Genomic DNA, 19,252 nt, shown 5'->3' with positions numbered 1-19,252 from the left:
ACAAATACTTGGTAATTAAATTCCTCTGTCACTGCTTGTTCAGTTTGGAAATGAAGAAAACCTTCTCCAAATGCATTGGTAACAAACACTATAAATTAGATGTTTATATAAAACAGAACACATAGGTAGTATCAGAAGCTGGTTCCTGGCTTCCTGTATTCATTCACCCAGCATTTCTGGGGTGTCTCTATGCTGGGAGTTTCTGCCCCCAGGGGTTAGGCCAGGAGGGAGGTTGGCCAGGGAAGGAGATACAGGGGAGAGTAGCCCACACCATCGGAGATCCCCCACACTAAGTGTCACCTGCCCCATGGAGGGTCACTACACTGAGCTGTCACCTGTGTTGTGGAATGACATCCACATGGAGTGTCACCTAAAATATCATGTGTTACCAACAATTCAGAGAAGCCAGGACAGACCCTTGTTTGGGACCACCATTGGCTTTTGGAAGAATAGTCCCCCACATTGAGTCCTGGACACATGGGCTGGAAGAGGACAGTGGAAACTGCACCCCGGAGATTTTTAGAGCAAAAGCAAAGTAAGTTAGAACTGTGATAGCTTAGTGGCGTGTGGGTTTTGGTGGAGCTCTGTTTGTTTACACGAGAGCAAAGGAGAGTTAACATGGGTGAGGGGAGGTCCGGCTCCTGCTGGGTCTGCTGTGAACCAGCTGGGTGTGCCCTGACTGCACAGGACATCATCCTCTAGGCAAGGATGACGAAGAAGGAGGGTGTTGGAGGGCGCCAGTGGCAGAGAGCCCCAGACTCGACTGCCAGTGGTTGTGAGGGTGCGCTTGGGAGGCCATCAAAGTTAAAGAGAGGACATACGAGGGCAACACTTCAGCAGGCCCTCTGTGTGGTCACTGGAGAGCACAGAAGGAAGCGGGGGCCCCTAGTGCCATCCAGGGTGAGAGAGAATGTGCTCCCTAGGGCCAAGGCTGCCTGGTCAGGAGAACTGGGCATCCCTGTGGCTGCCAAGGGTGAAAAAGGATGTGCAGGGACATGGTCAGAAAAGGGCACAGGGCCCAAGTGTGGGGATGTTCTGGTTGGCTTTGAGCAGATAGAGCTAAAGTCACTTCCTCTGAGGACGTGCTGGCCAGTAGCTGGGATGTGAAGACCCCAGGCTGGACAGGACCTAGGAGCCCAGGAAGCACAGAAACGTACCAGAGCTGTGAGGCTTTGAAAGACTTGGGTTGCAATATTCCCATTGGCCACAAGATGGCGATGGAACTCTGTAGTGTATGTCTCCATTGAGGAGAACTGAAGTTGTTTTGTTTGTTTGTTTTTAAAAGAATTATTGATTTTGCCTGACCTGTGGTGGCGCAGTAGACAAAGTGTTGAACTGGAGTGCTGAGGTTGCCAGTTTAAAACCCTGGGCTTGCCCGGTCAAGGCACAAACAACTATGAGTTGATTTTTTCCTGTTCCTCCTCCGCTCAGCTCGCTCACGCTCTCTCCCTCCCCCCCCCCCAACCAAGAATCAATAAATAAAATCTTTTTCAAAAGTATTGATTTTTAGAGAGAGATAAAGGAAGAGAAAAAGAAACATTGATTTGCTGATCCACATGCCGGCATTGGTTGCTTCTGGTATGTGCCCTGACAGGGACCCGACCTGCACCCTTCGCCTGCCGCTGCTGGGATGGTGCTCTAACCCAGTGGTCCCCAACTTTTTTTGGGCTACGGACCGGTTTAATGTCAGAAAATATTTTCATGGACTGGCCTTTAGGGTGGGATAGATAAATGCACAAAATAAAATTATGCAACCGGCGTAAAAACTGTAGTATTTTTAAATATAATTGTTGAACTTACAAGACAAGCGTCAAGAGTGAGTCTTAGACGGATGTAACAGAGGGAATCTGGTCATTTTTTAAAAGTAAAACATCATTCAGACTTAAATATAAATAAAACAAAATAATGTAAGTTATTTATTCTTTCTCTGCGGACCGGTACCAAATGGCCCACGGACCAGTACCGGTCCGCGGCCCGGGGGTTGGGGACCACTGCTGTAACCGACTGAGCTACCTGACCAGGATGAGAACTGAACTGTTTTTTTTGTTGTTGTTGTTGTTGGGTTTTTTTTGTATTTTTTCTGAAGCTGGAAACGGGGAGAGACAGACATACTCCCGCATGCGCCCGACCAGGATCCACCCGGCACGCCCACCAGGGGCAACGCTCTGCCCACCAGGGGCGATGCTCTGCCCCTCCGGGGTGTCGCTCTGCCGCGACCAGAGCCACTCTAGCGCCTGGGGCAGAGGCCAAGGAGCCATCCCCAGTGCCCGGGCCATCTTTGCTCCAATGGAGCCTCGCTGCGGGAGGGGAAGAGAGAGACAGAGAGGAAGGAGAGGGGGAGGGGTGGAGAAGCAAACAGGCGCTTCTCCTGTGTGCCCTGGCCGGGAATCGAACCCGGGACTTCTGCACGCCAGGCCGACACTCTACCACTGAGCCAACCGGCCAGGGCCAGAACTGAACTGTTTTTAAATTCATTATATTTATTGATGAGGTCCCAGTTCTCATTTTAAAAAGCACAGGTGAAGACCATTTATGTGGAGTAAATAGTTTTTACCTGGGATAGTTTGCACTTGGACTCAGGTGTCGTCCTCATGGGGAGTGGAGGCAGAGCCAGGCTGGGACCCTCCTCTGGAACCGCCCTGAACCTTCGAGACCCTCTGAGTATCTCATCCTGTACACAGTACCTGTGTTTCTGGGAAAATCTTGTGTAAATCAGATCTTTTTTTTTTTTTTTTTCATTTTTCTGAAGCTGGAAACAGGGAGAGACAGTCAGACAGACTCCCGCATGCGCCTGACCGGGATCCACCCGGCACGCCCACCAGGGGCAACGCTCTGCCCACCAGGGGGCGATGCTCTGCCCATCCTGGGCGTCGCCATGTTGCGACCAGAGCCACTCTAGCGCCTGAGGCAGAGGCCACAGAGCCATCCCCAGCGCCCAGGCCATCTTTGCTCCAATGGAGCCTTGGCTGCGGGAGGGGAAGAGAGAGACAGAGAGGAAAGCGCGGCAGAGGGGTGGAGAAGCAAATGGGCGCTTCTCCTGTGTCCCTGGCCGGGAATCGAACCCGGGTCCTCCGCACGCTAGGCTGACGCTCTACCGCTGAGCCAACCGGCCAGGGCAATCAGATCATTTTAAAGAAGCTTGGGGCAGCTTTGGACAGGTAGCTCAGCTGGTTAGAGCATTGTCCCTTATACACTAAAGTTGTGGGTTTAATCCCCGGTCAGGACACATGTAAGAATCAACAATGATTGCATAACTAAATGGAACAACAAATTTATGTTTCTCTCTTTCTCTCCCTTCCTCTCTCTAACAATGATGATGATGATAATAATAATAATAATAATAATAAAGCTTGGGGCAATCACTGTTTACAGGAACAGTGTAAATAATTCCACAGGTCACAAACCTATTATTCGATCTTTTCTATGGCTGTTTGCTTAACAGGACCTAGATTAAGTTTTCCTGTGTCAGTTCTCAGGCTTATTACCTTGACTTGCCCACCAGAGCATCCCAGTCCCAATCCTCAGCACTGGGCCTTTCCACCCTAGTGAGGTGGAGTGGGACCCAGCAAACACCAGGCCGTGCTGTGGGACAGCCCCACAGACTTCGGGGACAGCCCGGGAGCTCATAGGAGGTGAGAGGCTGGGCCATCTGGAGCACCTTGAGAAATCTGAGCCCAAATGGAACAAGTTCAAGGTTAAATGAGGGTTTGGGACTGCTTGGGGTCCTCCAGGAAATAGATTAAACCAAAGTGGACCCGCCCCACCTTACCCCATCCTCTCCTCCAGGGCCAAACCCTGACCACAGGAATTTCTCAGTCTCCAGATCAAAATTTGGAGTTTCCAAAACATTGTTCTCTCCTATGATGGGCATTTTTAGTGTCTGGCCAAACATGAGGCTCAGCATCACACATGTACTCTATCTACATGAGAAATTGTTTCAGGATTCTAACTTCATAATGCCAACTTACCCTTTTTTCTCTTTTCTGTAAACCTAACATTCGTAAATGGGTGTTGGCTTAACTTGACAACTAAGAGTAATTTGTGTCTGCTTTGTAAATATACTTGTGTCTATTGCCAAATCCCACAAAGCTTGTGGCCTTTTTTGTGGGATTGGAACAAGAAAAAGCCACATGGGGGAAAAACATTTTTATGTATGTTGCAGATCTTGTTATTGCTTAATGTCTCTTGGTTCATTTGATGAATATCTTGTATGGGTTTTTACTGAAAGCAGGTTATCTTCCTTGAAAAACTGGTAAGTTTTCTTTGTCAGATAAGGGGAGTCATGTAAACCATCCTGTTTTCCTTTTTTCTTGGCTTCCAGGAAGCTCAGAGTTAAATATAATGGGCCATCTTGTAATTGTCAGTGCTAGTGACCTCCTATTCTTTTACCATTGTCCCTTCAATTTTCTTGTTTTATGTCCGTGGGGGGTGGGTGTGTTTTCTAATTCTAAACTGCACTTTGTCAAAGTAGGCAAGCCTGCCTCTGGGATTTACCCAGTTGTAAATAAAAAATGATCCCCAAAGAAGAGGTTCATGTGGGACTCCTTGAAATCTGAGGGTGCCACCATTTGTTTCTAAGACATGATGCAGAGGGTGGCAGCAACTCCTTAAGCAGCGGGGTGAGAGAGCCCACTCCTCCGCTTGCTCTCAGCTCAAGCCTGGGCTGAGGCACATGGCGTCTTCTTGCTGGCTGGAGAGAACTTCAGTGTCCACCAAGGCAGAGTGTTCTTTTAGTTGACTTATGACACAGCAGCTTTGAGGACAGGCTGCTCAGGCAAAACGTTGCTGTCACATCCGTAGCCTGTGGCCACAGAAACGCCCAGACTCAGATTCCCATGTGCGTTTTGCACTGACCTAAGAAAGTCCCCAAACCTCTCTGGGCCTGAGGGGCCTCCCCTGCAGTGAGAGCCAAGGGCTGGTGGGTGAGGACGGAGCCATGGAGTTAGATGTTTATCCAGCCTGTGAAGGAGGCATGGGGAGTAAGTGAGACCTTGCTTCACATCAATTGTCATTAGTTTTGGCTCAAACTGTTAGCAAAAAATTTTTAAAGGCGGGAGGTGTTGGGGGGGAAGGGGGCATTTAAAAACCAAAGGAGAAATTAGAAAGATTTGGAGTATATAAAAATATGAACATTTGTATGTTAGAAAGAAGTATACCTCTGAACAGGGCTCTCCAGGTAAATTTATCCGATCCTTTTAGGAAGCCAGTTAGAGAGCTGTGTTGAGTGTTTTCAGAATATTTATAACTTTGACCCAGAAATCTACTTCTGGGTCTCTATGCTACGAAAATAATCCATAATATGGAAAAACTCCTTGTAGAAAGATATTCATGGTGAGGCTGTTGATCTTATTGAAAGTGAAATAAATATAAATATCTGATAGCACAGCTATCCCCAAAGGAATATGACATGTAACTTAAAATAATGCTGCTGAGGACTGTAGACCACGGCAGGTGCTTAGAGCATGCTGTTGCTTGATCATGCAAGAAGATACAAAGCATAAGGACACAATAATTATTGCCATTCCTACGCATGTGATGGTCGTTTACATGTATGCTGAGACATCAAGGGCACACGGTGAAGTGCAATGGGGTTGTGTTCAGACAGCGAGGGAAATGTTTTGTTTTCGCATTCTTCACCTCTGCTTTTCCAAAGCAGAATGTTATTATGTTTCTTTATAATAAAAAAAAATACATAACTTTTTATTTGGAAAGAACACAAGAAGAGCATGAAGCAGCGGGGTAGACGTGTTTTCCGGGCGTTTGGTTCACACTAAGGCAAAAAGCTGAGGACGGCATCCAAGTCAAGGTCGCTACCTTTTTATTTTGCCAGGTGAAGGATATCGAGAAACAGTATTACCTACTCTGAACTTGACTTACTAATTAATAGTTTAATATAGGAAAGGCCATTTTAACACCAAAAGGTCGGATGCAGCAACTTGGGCAGCACGACCTCAGTTCCTCGTTCCGCCGAGGACCTGTGGTTGCCGGCCCTGGCTCTCGCATTAGTTTGGGGAACCTCCCCACATGAGCCAGGCCAGGGCTGCGATCCCCCCGCAACAGCCATCCCAGCAGACTCTGGGCCTCGGGGGTGGCGTACCCGCCCCCACTGTTCATAAAGGCGGTGATGTTCAGAACTTCAGAGAGTGATGCTGGGTCTTCATTGGAACGGAAGGCGGTAGTTATTTGTCTCTGTGATGAATAGAGACTGAGGCACAGCGTGTCCAAATGCAGAGCCCCTGTGGAGGTGAGCCCTGGTGAGGAGGGTGTTATCACTCCAGCAAAGCGAGGAGGTTTTCAGCTCTCCTCCTCTGTGCCGTGGTGGTCTGTGTATTTTATAGTTTTTAACAAATTGGGTCCAAGTCATTCCTCATTAAGATGTCCGTGACCCCATGCCTTCTCCCCGGCGCCTGGAGAAAGGAGCCTCACAGAGCTGCAGTGGGATCACTCTGTCTGGGCCACACCTGCTCAGGGAGGCCGAGAAGAGACACCTGGGAGCATGCGCCCGGCTCCCTCGAAGCGCCCGGGGGGTCGTGGACGAGGGCGAGCCGCTGGCTGGACGGGCAGCGCCTACCCTGCCTCCTCAAGACAGAGCCCTCACACAGGGGCGGTCTGAGCCGTCTTCACCATAGAGCCTCTGTGTCCTTCTCATGGTGCCAGCGACCCTGGAACCTACCAGTGCTGGCAGACAAAGCCCCGGCGGCACTTTTCAGAAGCAGAGACAGATCCTAACTCTGGGTCCACGCGGTGTCTGGAATTTTCTTGAAGTAACTGCAGGTGATTCCCTTGCCTGACAAGCTTGAGACCAGCACCGACAGATCTCGGGGAATGTTCTGATGGGTCTTGTAAGTGTGTGAATGAGGGCCCAGGTGGGACTCTCTAGTTGTTCATTTAATAGCATAAGTGAGCACATTTATTTCCTCTCAACTTCGTGAACACTCAGCTCTGGTTTATGGGCCCCAGAGCTGCTGCCTGAGGGGCCTCCATGACACAAGCCTTCTGTCAAGTGAAGAAGTGCCTCCTGATGGGTCTGTCTGGTAAACCCCATGCTGTAAGGTGGGGCCCAGCTCAGAGCACCCACAACTGTGGGGTGCCTTTTGGGGAGCTGCCTGGGCTCCTCCAAACCCTGGCCAGGAGTCATCAGTGCAGAGCAGGTGGATCTGGGCGTGGTGTATCACTCATCCTTTTTTCTGGCTGTCAAAGGTGCAGATAATTAATAAGAAGCTGGATCTTAGCAACGTCCAGTCCAGGTGTGGCTCAAAGGATAATATCAAACACGTGCCAGGAGGCGGCAGTGTGAGTACCTTCACACTTTCCCTGCGCCGGACTGTGGTTCTGGTTTTTTAAGAAGTAGCATGAGTATTTATCTTTGCGAGACATTGCACAGAATAAACCACTCTCAGGCTCAGGGTCTGCCTGTGTCCCCAAGTAAATGTATCCCAGGCTGCCCACACCCATGCCTGCTGTTCTAGGAAGGGTGCCCAGCACGTGGGGGTCCCCTGGCCTGCACGGGCAGCCTGGAGACGATGGCTGATCCTCCCTCTGGCCCGTGCCTGGAGGTGGGGTCCTCACAGCACTAACGCCCATCATGACCCCACTCACCGCCGAGCATGCTCCTGGGAGCCCCACAACCCACATGAGGACGGGCTGAAGGTGGCAGCACCTGAGACTGGCTCTGTCCCCTCCCCCCCATCAGCTGAGCAGGTTCAAGCTGAATGGCTCCACTGTGGGCAGTGGGCCCTTTTGTTCTGACAAGTGGACACAAAGATCTTACTGGTCTACCTCAGAGCAAGAGAAGTCCAGTCTCTGCTCACTTCTGTCTTGTGCATTTCCAGGGGCAGAGCCAATTCCTTAGCCTCGCTCATGTTTAGAACCAGCTCCACCCCTGGCAGAGACTCAGATGTAAAAGCGCCCAACAGAAGTGCACCAGGGGACCTGCCTGCAGCCACAGGTTGACAGGGAAATGTTGCTTTGAGCCCTTTAAAACTTGGCTTCCTCCAAATGTCCCTGGGGACCCCGTCACCCCCAGTGCACGTGTCCCTGAGGTGGGGGCCTGCCTGGCATCTCGCTTCCCCTCCTGATCAGCTCTGCTCTCATCCTCCCGCTCTCCATGTTCAAAAGAGGGTGCAAACTCGTCACCCTGAGGCCCCCTTTCTCTGCAGAGGCTCCCTCAGTGCCCCGGTCTAACACATTGGTGAGCAGGAGGTTCAGAACCCCTGTGGTCCACCCCTGCGGAGAGGTGGTTTCTGAGAGCAGGCTTCTCACTCCTGGCTGGCAGCCCAGGATGGTGGTGATGGCCCCTGAGGGGCTGTCTCTCCAGAAAATGCCCAGCCTGGGCCACTTCATACGCATCCAGCCCGAGGGTTTATTCTTGCAATGTGCTGCTGCTGCCTCCCGCCCCAGCACCTGCCCCTGAGCCCCCAGCCGCTGGCCCCTGGGTGTGGGCCCTCACCCAGGCTGCTGCATGGCGCTTCCTTAACGCTTCCTCACCGGTGCTCTGTGTCTCCTCTGTGCCCCAGTCCCTGCTCTCCACTGCCACCTTGTCCTCTGCCAGAGAAGGGAAGAGGAGGTGTGAGGACACCCCGCCCCGCTCCCGCCTATGATCACGTTGCTGTTTTAGCTTTGATTCCTGGTTCTCTGGGTTCTCTGCAAACTGCGCTGTGGCCAGAGGAAGGCACGTGCTTCCCGGCTTACCTCGCGTCTGGCTGTACCGGGGAGGCTGCGGCCTCGGGCTGCGAGCAGCTCCTTCAGGAGGAAGGGAGGAGGAAAGAGTACATTTCTGTTGCTGACAGCAGTTACAGGACATCAGGGAACTTTCTTGGGGGCACCTCCTGTCTGTCCTGCAGTCTCTGACACCTGGGATGGACACTATGACCTAGCAGAGAACCGCAGACTGTCCCGGGCTGGCCCCAAGCACGTGCTTGGCCCCTGGCTGAGGCTCGTTTGGAGGAGTAGGGTCACAAGCCCCTGCACAGTACCAGCCTCAGGGGTTTGGGCGGCACTGGACCCCCAGCCTGGGCTGGGCCCCTGGCTTGCCTTCTGACCCCCAGTCTGGAGGTGACTTCCCAGCAGGCGGGTCTTGCTCTTTCTCCAGCTCGGGATCCTTCCTGCCTTCCGGCTCGTTCTGGGCTCCGTCCAGGGCCTGGCCTCCTCCCAACCCCGGCCTGCAGTCCACCTGACCCAGTTCCCTAGCTCCCGCCCGAGACCCCACCCTCCCCTTTCCTTTCCCTCTCTGCCAGTCCAGGCCCACACTCCTCTCACAGCCACCTCACCCAGGCTGAAGGGAAGAGCGGGAAGCCCGGGTCCCACCAACATTCCCTCTCCCTCCAGCCAGGGGGCGTCCCCATAGCTCCTTGCCCACCTCCTCGACGCCCACCCAGAGCACAGCTCTCTCTGAATCATTCGTTCCCCTGTGCCCCCTGCCACAGCTGCGTGCTGACACCTCACACCGTGCACTGGCACGCACGGCCCACGCCCACCTGTCTGCCTCAGTCAGCTCTCCATCAGCTAACAACACGTGCCAGGAGGATTCTGACTGACTGAAATAACTTGGGATTGTTCTAGATGATTCTGACTTAAGGAGAAACCCTCCTTTTTTTCTGGAGTTCTAGTTAAATCCATCCTTGGCTCGACAGCATCTCTCTGCCCAGTAACTAACTGTAGCGCAGGGATTGGGAGTCCACGGGGTGATTGGCTTCCTGCACCCTCTGGTGACCTCACACCAGGTCACTGCTAGGAAGTGCCCCTCAGTGACCATCTGGGACCCACTCACTGCCATGGCTCTGCAGAGACTTCCCCAGGAGACCCATTGCCGATGCCGAGTTTCTAAGGGGTGCCCTCTGGGCAGGTGGTTCTTGGGCTGAGATCCACAGGCAGTAGTACAGGGGTGTCATTCCTCTCGGGAGGGTGGGTGGTGTGGCACAGCCACATGGGGAGCCCTCGGGCCAGGTCCGAGCCCGGGAGCCCTGGGCCTCCCCACTCTGTGGCAAGTCTGCTCTCTGAGACGCTAACCCTATGGTTTCTGCTGAGCCACCTGCCTCTCTCATTGCTGTTGCTTTTCGTGACACTCAGGCATCAACCGGCTCTTATGTCCGAGTCACCACACAGCTCTAGGTGCTGCTCACTGACCATCATTGCTCTTGCTGTGGGTGTGCTGGGGTTTCTGGAAGCTTCTCCTGGGAGAAAGCCCATCCCTTGACCCCACACCACCTTTTCCTCACTCAGGCCAGCAGATATGGCTCTCTTGCTTTTATGAGATTTTTCAAATGCTGCACAAATGGGTCCTGTTGATCCCTTCCTTCCCATGTCCTCACTGAATGCGATCTATTTCATGTCAGGAAAGAGCGACTGTTCTATGCGTGTTTGCTAAGCAAATGGCATGGTCCCTGCTCACTGACAAAGTACAGGTACCTTCCTTTTCCCTGAGGGTCCTTATCCTGTGGGGCTGAAGACGCTTCAGTCCCACGGTTATTTTGTGAAGACCCAGCTCCCTTGGGGCAGGGTTGGCAGAATGGCAACCACATGTCTCTGCACCATGACTAGGGGTGTGCCACTGCCCAAGCACGGCCTGGATTTACACAGCTGCTTCTCATTGTGTTGAGTCTGTAGTAAAATAATCCTATTGTATTCTTTGTCCATGCCCTCCCCCACCCCCACCCCTCGCTCATCCTCTCTCACCTCCAGGTGCAAATAGTCTACAAACCGGTGGACCTGAGCAAGGTGACCTCCAAGTGTGGCTCATTAGGCAACATCCACCATAAGCCAGGTAGCCTTTGCAGATGGCGAGTACAGGGCAGGGCTGCCTGGGGGTGGGACAGGACTGGGCCCGGAGTGTGATGGGAGGGACCATCAAGGAGAGTGTGAGGGTGGGACTTCCTGGGGCCTGGGAGCTGTGGCTATCCCTTCTGGCTCTGAGCGGGGCCATGCTGGCCAAGACAAGGTAAGGAGGGCAGACACTGGTTGGACCCCTCACCCATGGTTGCCCAAGCAGGTTGCCCACGGGGCCTCTAGGGCTGGGGAAGGGCCTGAGCTGGGCCCCGAAGGCTGGCTGTATGGATGCCCCAGCTTGGTCCCCAGCCAACAGGGGGGACGCTTTACCAACTGCACAAACTGCTACACAGGACCCTTGGGCCATTGCCAAGTCCCCTCTGTGACTGTTTGGCACTCCGCCATTCTCCCCCGCTCCCCCCTACAGAAATCAGTGCCCTCTACAGAGCGTTCTGCAACGGTGGAAATGTTTTGTACCTGGGATGTCCAGTAGGACAGCCACTAGCCACATGCGGCTGTTGAACACATGACATGTAGCTAGTGCAGTTAAGGAGCTGAACCAGCTTTATTTAATTAAAATTTAAGTGGCCACATGTGGCTGGTGGCTGCCCTGCTAGACAGCACAGGTCTGGATTCCAGTCCCACCTGGGAGTCCAGAGCGGGGACATCTGCTCTCCGGGGCCCTCAGGGCAGACCTTCCCTGGAACCTCCACCTTGGGAGGCGGCCATCAGAAGCATCATCCAGAATGCCTTATTATTTTCTAGCTCCCTGGACATTTTGTGGGAGTTTAGTCTTTCCCAGGGAAACCTATCCCTCATCTGGGGTCACCATCCTACCCCACTGTGAGCAGCTTTCTTGGATGGCTTTATCCTTCCCAAGAAAGTAACATACAGTCAACCCTTGAACCTTGTGTGTGTGGGGGGAGTTGTCAGGTGCCAACCCTTGTCAGAAATCTGTGTGTGACTCTGCCTCTCCCAAAACTTAATTACTGCCAATAAAAGTTGATTAACACACACTTTTTGTTATATGTATTATATACTGTATTATTACCAAAATGTCAACTAAATAAAATAGTTACTAAGAAAATCATAAAAAGCAGACACAATATATATGGGAAAAAGTCTGCGTACAAGTGGATGGCGCAGTTCAAACCTGTGTTGTTCAAGGGCCGGCTGTAGTTCCGGTCTTCCTCTGGCCTCCCACGCCTGGGCGTGGTCGAGTGTCCCGGAGGCAGAAAGGGCCAGAGCCCTTCTTTATTTAGGGTGCGTTTTGCCCTTTAGTTTAATTCCAAGGTCTTATAGGGCTGAGCTTACAGGATGTTGACATAGAAAGACTCTACTCTGGAAGCCAACCAATTTAGAATTTAGAATAATTTCTGCCAGACTGAGTGGTCATTTACCTTTGTGTTATCTAAGGAGGAAGAGTTTTCTGAGTAAATATTTGATTGCCTGCCTTGATGAGGGAGATGAAGCAAACTGTTTTCAAGCCCTTTAGAAGGACGGACTTGTCCGCAAACTACACTCTAAATAAAGGGTAGTCTTAGCTCCTTCCCAAGGGTGGTGTCTCCTCGGAATCCCTCGCGAAGCCTTGCTCAAGGCACGGTGTGGTCTTGTCTGTGTTGCGTTCCAGGAGGCGGCCAGGTGGAAGTCAAATCTGAGAAGCTGGACTTCAAGGACAGAGTCCAGTCGAAGATCGGGTCCCTGGATAATATCACCCACGTCCCTGGAGGAGGGAATAAAAAGGTACAGGGGGCGGGGCAGAGAGGAGGCTGCATTTGGCTGTGGCTGTTAATGGAGTCAGGTGGACAAGAGTGGCCCACTATTCCAGAGGAGGAAGCAGAAGCCCTTGCAGTGACGACTTGTGGGTTCTCAGCAGCACCTGGGACTGTGGGGCTCGGCCCCAGCTGCCACTGCAGTCACCTGGGAGCCCTAAGTGCAGATGCTGACCGGGCTCCGGTGCAGACAGTCTGGACACCTGGAGTTATCGTTAAAGCCCCCAGGTGATTCTCTAGTGCAAATGTGAGAGCCACGTCCTAGGCCCTGTGTTTGGCAAGCATTCGCAGAAGGTATCGGCCATCCCAAAGCCAGCCCACTGCACTAGGAACAATCATGAGAAACATCACCTCATTTTCTAAATGGGTCACTAGGCAGTTAGAGCAAAACAGTGATCCTGAAATCCAGATTTCGGCAAAGCTCTATCATGGAAGTGTCCATGGAGTGGGCCCTGGACTAAGGCCCTCGGCATTTCAGCAGTTTCTAGAAGCTCCGGGTCCTGCCCTGTGTGTCTGTGTAAGCGTGGGGGTGTGGCCCTGAGCAGGCTGCCTCCATCTGCACGGAAAGCTGGCGGGCCCTCATCTGCATAAACGCGAGAAGTGCCCCCGGGTTTCCCAGCCAAGCCCACCCTGAAGTGCTGCCCTGGCTCAGTTTCCTATATTTCGTGTCTCCCAGCGACTGACTGAGGAGTGGCGGAGGGACAAAAGGTGTCCCAGCACAGGCACAGAATCTGAGCGCCTGCCCGGCATAAGAGGCATAAGAAAGGGCACTGCCCAAGGAGGACCATCTTTCCATCACAGCATTGGTGGCAGCAGGGAGTCCCCATGGCAAATGGCCGCGCCTCCCGTGCCGCCTCCTCCAGCAGGCGGGCTGCTCACCTCCTCCACCGACGCAGATTCTGCACAGAGAGACACGGCCCACCTTGCATGTGGGTGAAGGCCAACAGTGTGGTTTTGGAGAAGCATTTGCTGGGAGGTTCTCACGGCACAGGTGGCAAACAGCCCTGGGGACAGACCTGACCCCCAAGGCAGAGCCCCCCAAAGGGCCTGGGCCTTGGTGAAGGAAGGTCTCGCCAGTCTATGGAAGCCTCTATGTCCTCTAAGAAAAGTTCTGGTCTTGGCTCTGCATGAGGTGTGACCTCGGCAAAGTCAGCAAATGTTCTCCACCTGGTTCTCTTTCAGCAAAGTGGGTGGTTGTGAGGCCCAAATGAGACGGTGTTCTGGAAGGTTCCTGGTACTTTTTAGTCATCTAGGAACGTGAGTTGGAGTTGAGTCTGAGCCCGAACTTGTTTTAACTCACCCCTCTGTAATGGCTCAGGGGTGGGCCCTGCCCTGCCCAGACCACTGCTCAGAAGACACTGTCCTTCCTGGTCCTGGAGGGTCCCTTTGTATTCTGTTCCCCACTTCTGTGATGAGCAAAACTGCAAACAAGCAGTAGAGCACAGAACACCCTCTCATCGCCGCCCGAGTTCCTTTCAGTTTGGGAATTTGGGGACATTCCCAGGACACTCATTTTTCTTAAGAACAAAGCTTTTAAAAAAATATCAACATGAATGTTCTTATCAAAGCTTATGTCAAAAAGGCCTTTTAAACGCAGAAATATGGAAGGGTCCTTTTGTCAAAGCAGTGACCCACATGAACAAAATAAGCATACATAGAGTTTAGGTGAGAGCCTGGGTTTTCTCTGCAGCCACACGCAAGCCCACGGCAGTAGGGGCTCTTCACCTGGGGCCCACAGACTTCAAAAATTGAATGGGAAAACTGTGTTTTTATGGTTTCACCAGATACTCAGAGAGGTCTTAGAGGCTGAGAACTACTGTGTCACCACTTCGGGGTCAGCAGGACAGAATGACTTTGTGCTACTTGCACCTGTACCCCTTGCTTTCTGAGTTTCCTGGGCATCCACCGGAGCTCAGCCCTCGGGGCTCCAGGCTGTGTCATCGTTTCTGCATGTTTTCTAGCACAAACTCAGTGCTGCCACCTCTAAACTCATCAGTTGCTGGCAAAGGGGGTGTGTGTGTGTGTGGCTCATGGTGGGGCAGCAGTGGCTTCTGGGAACATCCCTTAATGTCCTCCAGCCAACTCCAACACTTTCATTTGCTATTGGGTGCTATCTATCAAAATAAAATGTGCATGCCTTATCACCCACTAGCTATTCCGCTTCTAGGGTGCACTTACATGTGTGTGAAATGATGTGTGCACAAGGTTACGTAAGGTTATTATTACACAACATGTTTGTCATAGCAAAAGCCTGGAACAGCCAAGATACCCACTCCTAGGGGAGTAGATAAGATTTGGTTGCCTGACCTGTGGTGGCGCAGTGGATAAAGCATCGACCTGGAAATGCTGAGGTCGCCGGTTCGAAACCCTGGGCTTGCCTGGTCAAGGCACATATGGGAGTTGATGCTTCCAGCTCCTCCCCGCCTTCTCTCTCTGTCTCTCCTCTCTCTCTCTCTCTCTCTCTCTCTCTCTCTCTGTCTCTCCCTCTTCTCTCTAAAAATGAATAAATAAAAAATTAAAAAAAAAAAAAGATTTGGTGCGGCTGCTATGGTGGAACACCATGCAGCCGTCCACTAGCACGTGGGAACTAGGTTCAGATAACAGAAGGTATTATATCTACAAAGTATGAAGTATGTGGATATTGTTACCATATATATTAAAATATACACATATGTATTTTTTTTTTTTGTTTTTGTTTGTTTTACAGAGACACAGAGAGAGAGAGGGATAGATAGGGACAGACAGGAACGGAGAGAGATGACAAGCATCAATCATCAGTTTTTTGTTGTGACACCTTAGTTGTTCATCGATTGCTTTCTCATATGTGCCTTGACTGCGGGCCTTCAGCAGACCGAGTAACCCCTTGCTCCAGCCAGTGACCTTGGGTCCAAGCTGGTGAGCTTTTGCTCAAACCAGATGAGCCCGCACTCAAGCTGGCGACCTCGGGGTCTTGAACCTGGGTCCTCCGCATCCCAGTCCGATGCTCTATCCACTGCGCCACCGCCTGGTCAGGGCACACATGTATATACTCACACATAAGGGGGAGAGGGTTGCTCGGAGACAGGTGATGGAAGAACCCTGCACAAATGCTTGCTATTGAAAAATGATAAAAATTGCCCTGGTTGGTTGGATCAGCTGTAGAGCCATTGGCCTGACGTGTGGATGTCCTGGGTTTGATTTCTGGTCAGGGCACACAGGAGAAGCTACGATCTGCTTCTACCTTATCCCCCAGTTATCTCTCTCTCTTCCCCTCCCACAGCCATGGCTAGAATGATTTGAGCAAAGGCGGCCCTGGGCACTGAGGATGGCTTCAGGGCCTCGTCTCAGGCGCTAAAATAGCTCAGTTGCCAAGCAATGGAGCAGTGGTCCAGAGAGGCAGACCATTGCCGGGTAGTGGGCTTGACGGGTGGATACCAGTCCGGGCGCATGCAGGAGTCTCTTTGTCTCTGTCTCCCTGCCTCTCACTTAATAATAAAAAAAAAGAAAGTTGACAAAAACCATAGTCACCACCTCCATCAGCTCCCCCCACCCATGCTGACCCCAACCAGTGGTTGGCAGGACTTGTCCCCCTCTCTCTGGCACTTCACCTCAACCTCCCTCCCCTCCTGTCTCACAGATTGAAACCCACAAGCTGACCTTCCGTGAGAACGCCAAAGCCAAGACAGACCACGGGGCAGAGATCGTGTACAAGTCGCCTGTGGTGTCCGGGGACACATCTCCGCGGCACCTCAGCAACGTGTCATCCACGGGCAGCATCGACATGGTAGACTCGTCCCAGCTCGCCACGCTAGCCGACGAAGTGTCTGCCTCCCTGGCCAAGCAGGGTTTGTGATCAGGCCCCTGGGGCGGTCAATAATCGTGGAGCGAAGAGAGTGAGAGAGTGTGGAAAAAAAAAGAATACTGACCTGGCCCCTCGCCCTCTGCCCTCCCCCAGCTGCTCCTCACAGATCGGTTAATCGGTTAATCACTTAACCTGCTTTTGTCGCTCGGCTCTGGCTCAGGACTTCAAAATCAGTGATGGGAATAAGAGCAAATTTCATCTTTCCAAATTGATGGGTGGGCTAGGAATAATAAAATATTTTTTAAAAACATGTTAACCATGGCCACACCCAACATTTCCTTGGGCAATTATTTTTTATTCTTTTTTCCCCCTCTGAGTAGAAGAGGGAGAAGAGGCTCTGAAAGGTGCTTCTGGGGAATTTCAAGGGACTGGGGGTGGCCCTCTCTGGCCCCATCCTGGGGATGTCACAGAGGCTGCCGCAGCAACAGAGGTGTGATGGTGTGAGCTGGGCAGGAGGGGGTGGGGAGACACAGGAGAGGCTGAGGCAGGGTGGGCAGGGGTGTGAGAGAGGGCTGAGAGACCTGTCCCGGCAAGGCAGGGCACCAGGAAGACAAACAGCCCCCCTCAGACCAAGTGGCCTCCTCTCATTGGTGGCCCAGGGTCTCTTGCAGGTCAGTGTGCCACCCCTGAGTGCAGCCTGTGCGATAAGGGCTCCAGTCCTTCCCACACCAGTAGGGGGCAGCAAGCAGGAGGCTGGTGGTGGGAGGGTGGCAGCCTGTGGGTTACTTCCTCCGAGAAGACTGACCTTGATGTCCTGAGCGCTGGCCTCTATCTCCCCCCACTACAGGGGTGGGGTGGGGGCGTGTCCCGAACCGAAGGACTTCCCTCCACCCCTTGGAAACTGTTTTATTGTGTTCTGAAGGTTGGAACTGCAGCCATGATTTTGGCCACCTCACTGATCTGGGACTTTAGGGCTAACCAGTTCTCTTGTAAAGGACTTGTGCCTCTTGGGGGATACCTCCCTGTTCCCGAGCCTGGGCCACTGGCACCTCTGGAGTGTGCAGGGGTCTGGGAGGGGGATTCTGAGCCTCCCGTTCCTCCCACGCCACTGCAGCCACCTGTCTGCCCCTGCCACGGCCCTGTGTCTGCTGTGTGGAGCCAGTCACTGCCTGTACCCTCATGATGTCACACTGTCCCAAGTTCCCAGCCCCACCACCCCCTTCTCAGTAATTCACATTGTTTGGATGTGGGAGGCACCTACTCTAAACTAAGGGGTGACATCAAGGGAAGGCAAAGTCCAGGCACAAGGTGGGACCTCAGCTTCTCGATTTAAGTTATATTCATCCAACTGGCATGTCCCTCATGACGAACCCGAGGACCTTCCCTTCCAGATGTGGGGCTTGGCAGTGACCCGGAAGTTGACCTAGAGAGCCTTTTCCTCTGGGCTGGCAGCAAGTTGGGTGTCCTGGTTGCCAGAGATGATGGCTCCAGGATAGGCAGGCCCCTAGGGAGGGACGGCATTCCTTGTCCCCCACTTCTAGCCCAGCCTTGACTGCCAGCCTCTGAGCCCAGCCGCTGCTCAGCCCCAAGTGCACATAATCAGCCCTCCATACCCCCCCAAAAGGGAAACACGCCCGCTCGGAAATGGTTCTTCCCCCATCCCAGCTGGAAGCAGTGCTGTCTGTCCCGCTGGAGCAGCTGAGCATATACATAGATGTTGCCTACCCTGCCCGTCTGCCCTGTCGCGTTGTTGTCAGATTTGTCTGTTTATGCTTGGATTCACCAGAGTGACTATGATAGTGAAAAGGAAAAAAAAAAGGACGCATGTATCTTGAAATACTTGTAAAGAGGTTTCTAACCCACCCTCACGGGGGCAAGGGGGGCCTAGATATCCCACCCCATGCCCGGCCCAGCTCCCAGCTCCCAGGCCAGTGTGACTCCACCCTGCTGGGGCCTCCCAGCTTTTGAAATGCTTTTCTTCAGCATCTGGGACCCAACAGAGACCAGAGTCTGACATCTGAAAACCCTCGTCTGGGAGAAGGCCTGAAGCACAGGATGAGGACAGAAGGAAGCTGGGTGTCCTCCCCACCCCCAGGGCTTCCCTTTGTCAGGGCACAGCCCTATCTAATGGCTGGCTTGGCTTGCAGCAGGACAACGGCCCTCTTTGGTCACAACCTGGAGAAGCCCCACAGCAGTCTTACAACTTCCCGCATCACGAGAAAGATGGAGCTAGTGCCAGCTGGGAAAGACCCCTCCCCGAGCTCCCCCTGAGGGAGGGCAGGGCAGGCCTCCCCACCAAGAGCCCTACAGCCATAGCAGACCTCTCCCCAGCTGCCTGATGAAGAAAAGTGTCACAGGAAAAGGGAAGCAGCCTTTGTGGAAAATTGCTGCTTAAAGAAACTGCAAACTCAGGCTGTTCAAGGGGGGCCGTGGTAGGAGCCCAGGGCCTCCCCTTTATGTCTGGAGGTTTCATTTGCGGCTGGGGCTTTTGTGAAAGGAATCGCCTTGGCTCCGAACTCTCCATGGTGAGGCCCCCTACTGTCCGTGGAGTCCCAGCTGTTCTTAGGATTCTGAGAAGAAACAAAAGTTAATGTGGTTTATTTGGCAGGTGTTTGAGATGGGGCCTCTCGTTACTGCTAGTCTGGGCTGTATTTCTCTTGCACCTCTTCTGGCTTCCTCTTCCTGCAGTTCTTGTGCACTTCTCCAATACCTTACTCCAAAGGTCCTAGAATTTCCCTTCTAGGGTAGGCTACTGGGGTCAGCCTCAAAACCATGGTTAGGGTGACCAGGTCAGTGGTGGCCGGGAGATCAAAAGGGATGCTGGTGTGTGATCTTAAATGAGGACAATCCCCCTAGAGCTGGGTACTCCCCATCCCCATTTCCCCACCTCAGTGTCACTTGGGTGGGCTAGATATGCTATATGCCTGGTTCCTTC

At 52.6% G+C, this 19,252-nt stretch overlaps 1 protein-coding gene across 17 annotated transcripts in view; it reads left to right on the top strand.

Moving 5' to 3' along the window:
- The window catches only part of MAPT (microtubule associated protein tau), a 115,335-nt gene extending 98,078 nt beyond the window's left edge, over window positions 1-17,257 (top strand). For 12 of the 17 annotated variants that reach the window (XM_066262701.1, XM_066262693.1, XM_066262698.1 and 9 more), the window contains 4 exons: window positions 7,201-7,293; window positions 10,681-10,762; window positions 12,395-12,507; window positions 16,153-17,257. In XM_066262701.1, the coding sequence (XP_066118798.1) occupies window positions 7,201-7,293; window positions 10,681-10,762; window positions 12,395-12,507; window positions 16,153-16,368 (504 nt within the window). In that variant the 3' untranslated portion in view covers window positions 16,369-17,257. The remainder of the gene's footprint in view (window positions 1-7,200; window positions 7,294-10,680; window positions 10,763-12,394; window positions 12,508-16,152) is intronic. The other 5 variants (XM_066262703.1, XM_066262702.1, XM_066262704.1 and 2 more) reach the window with 1 other exon arrangement.
- Window positions 17,258-19,252: the final 1,995 nt, after the last annotated feature.

The sequence above is a fragment of the Saccopteryx bilineata genome, chromosome 2, assembly GCF_036850765.1.
Source record: "Saccopteryx bilineata isolate mSacBil1 chromosome 2, mSacBil1_pri_phased_curated, whole genome shotgun sequence".
Classification (NCBI taxonomy): Eukaryota; Metazoa; Chordata; class Mammalia; order Chiroptera; family Emballonuridae; genus Saccopteryx; species Saccopteryx bilineata.
This window is presented reverse-complemented; position numbering and strand designations above follow the sequence as displayed.